This window comes from Pinus tabuliformis, chromosome 8 (assembly GCF_031772625.1).
Source record: "Pinus tabuliformis cultivar Carrire ecotype Pingquan chromosome 8, CPIR1, whole genome shotgun sequence".
NCBI classification, from domain to species: Eukaryota; Viridiplantae; Streptophyta; class Pinopsida; order Pinales; family Pinaceae; genus Pinus; species Pinus tabuliformis.
In genome coordinates this window covers 1,463,227,223-1,463,229,238 of record NC_142294.1, presented here as the reverse complement: position 1 = coordinate 1,463,229,238, position 2,016 = coordinate 1,463,227,223, and the positions used below count along the sequence as shown (strand labels likewise).

The 2,016-nt window shown below is 37.3% G+C and overlaps 1 protein-coding gene across 1 annotated transcript; it reads left to right on the top strand.

The window, feature by feature from the left end:
* The first annotated feature begins 245 nt into the window (after nucleotides 1-245).
* LOC149241321 (polygalacturonase-like) lies at nucleotides 246-1,658 on the top strand. The gene is made up of 6 exons (XM_089370511.1): nucleotides 246-402; nucleotides 504-674; nucleotides 900-920; nucleotides 1,031-1,238; nucleotides 1,353-1,434; nucleotides 1,517-1,658. The coding sequence occupies exons 2-6, from the start codon at nucleotides 573-575 to the stop codon at nucleotides 1,656-1,658; spliced, it is 555 nt and encodes a 184-aa protein (XP_089226637.1). The 5' UTR covers nucleotides 246-402; nucleotides 504-572.
* Nucleotides 1,659-2,016: the final 358 nt, after the last annotated feature.

Here is a 2,016-nt window from a genome sequence, read left to right as displayed (position 1 = left end):
AGGAAAAAAGTAAGCTTTTCCAGTGTTTCGAGGCAGGAGGAGTTCCCAACTAAATCGAAAGAAAAAATCTTTCCGATTTATAAGGATCTTGACTTACTTTCAGCAGAAAAGATGATTTATTGAGCTCCAAGTTCGCACGATTAGTTATATCATCCGGAGATATGCTTGCGGAAGAACGGAATGAAGTTAGATCCACATTGATGACGAATGCAATAAACAGAGCGATTCCAGTTTCTTAAAAAATGTTAACCATAGTTATGTGATCAGGCCTTCTTGGCAGCTTGGAATGCAGCATGCAACAGCAGCTCGGATTCTGTTTTTCTGGTTCCAAATGGGAAAAGCTACCTGGTTAAACCCATCAACTTTAATGGTCCTTGCAAGAGTGTCCATTTGACTGCACAGGTAATAAACCAGATCTTCTCATTTTGCAATATATATTTTCATATAAATTTTAAGAATTAAACATCGTTTGCTGTCATATAATATCCCTGAACATCAAACAGATATCAGGCAGAATAATCGCCCCACATGATCCCTGTCGCTGGAATCCCCAAGAGCGCAATGAATGGCTCATGTTCTCTAAGGTGCAAGGATTAACTATTAATGGCGGAGGCATTATTGATGGGACAGGCCAGAAATGGTGGGATGGTGATTGCAACCGAGACCAAAACCATGTAAGACACATTGCTCGGCAAACTAAATAGCTATTGCATGATGTGTTTTGGTAGCTTAGTTCAATAGCTATATGTGTTAAATAAAAGGAAATTTTTATTTTTAGTTTAGTCATGAGGATTATACATTAACATTCCATCGAATTTTTTTATATAATAATGTTTTTTTTTTTTTTTTTAAATAATTTTATTATTGACATTTTTGTTTTTTTATTTTGTGCTATACAGATGTGCCTGAGTGTCCCCACAGTAAGCTTACCTAAACATTCTCTAGGCATTTTCCTAAACTGATTATGAACCTAACAGTTTTACCTCAATTTCATAGCTTTTTAGTATTGCTAACCTAAAATTGAATGCAGGCATTTATGGTATATTCTTGCTCAAATGTACATTTGAGAGATTTGAAGTTCCGAGACAGTCCAAAAATTCATGTTGAAATAGCTATGTCAACACATGTTCAAGTCGAAAACTTGGAAATTGTTGCTCCGGGCGATAGTCCGAATACAGATGGAATTCACATCTACGCCTCTCAACATGTAGTGATTCAGAATTGCACAATTGCAACAGGTTGGTTTTGGTTACCATAACTCATAATATTCTTCACTTTCCTCTTTTGAGCTATAATTGACTGTCATGCAGAAAACAAGATTGTAATAATCAAAATCCTATCAAACTCTACAGGAGATGATTGTATTTCTATAATTACACAAAGCTCAGACATTGAAGTCAGCAAACTAGTTTGTGGGCCTGGACACGGAATAAGGTAACGACGTTGCGCCTAGTTTAATATCGAAAATTATATCTTAGACACGAAGGAACTGTTAATGATGTTTTTGTATGAGCAGTATTGGAAGCCTTGGCAGCGGTGATTCAGAAGATACAGTTTCAGACGTGTTTGTTAATGGAGCTTCTCTCAATGGCACACAAAATGGAGTACGCATAAAAACATGGCAGGTAATTCCGATATTAAATCTTGATGTATCATAACAATGCTTCTAATTTATTCAGTCACAGTTGATAAATTATACATTCAGTACAAGTCATATTCTGGAAGAGCTGTATAAATGGTTGAAATGTACTTACATTGATTGCAGAAGCAGTAGGTTTTACTTTGCACGTGAACACCAAGGCAGAATGAAGATATAGATTCTGCCTGGACATGGTAGATAATATTATGAGTTATATTGTTCCCAACCTGATCTCGGCCAACAATCTGTGACTCTGCTCCAGAACTCTCCACCGCAGCGACAGGACCAGGTTCAGAACTCTCCACCGCAGCGACAGGACCAGGTTCAGAGCTCTCAGCATCATATCGAGCTCTACCAGCATTGGTTTTCATTCAATC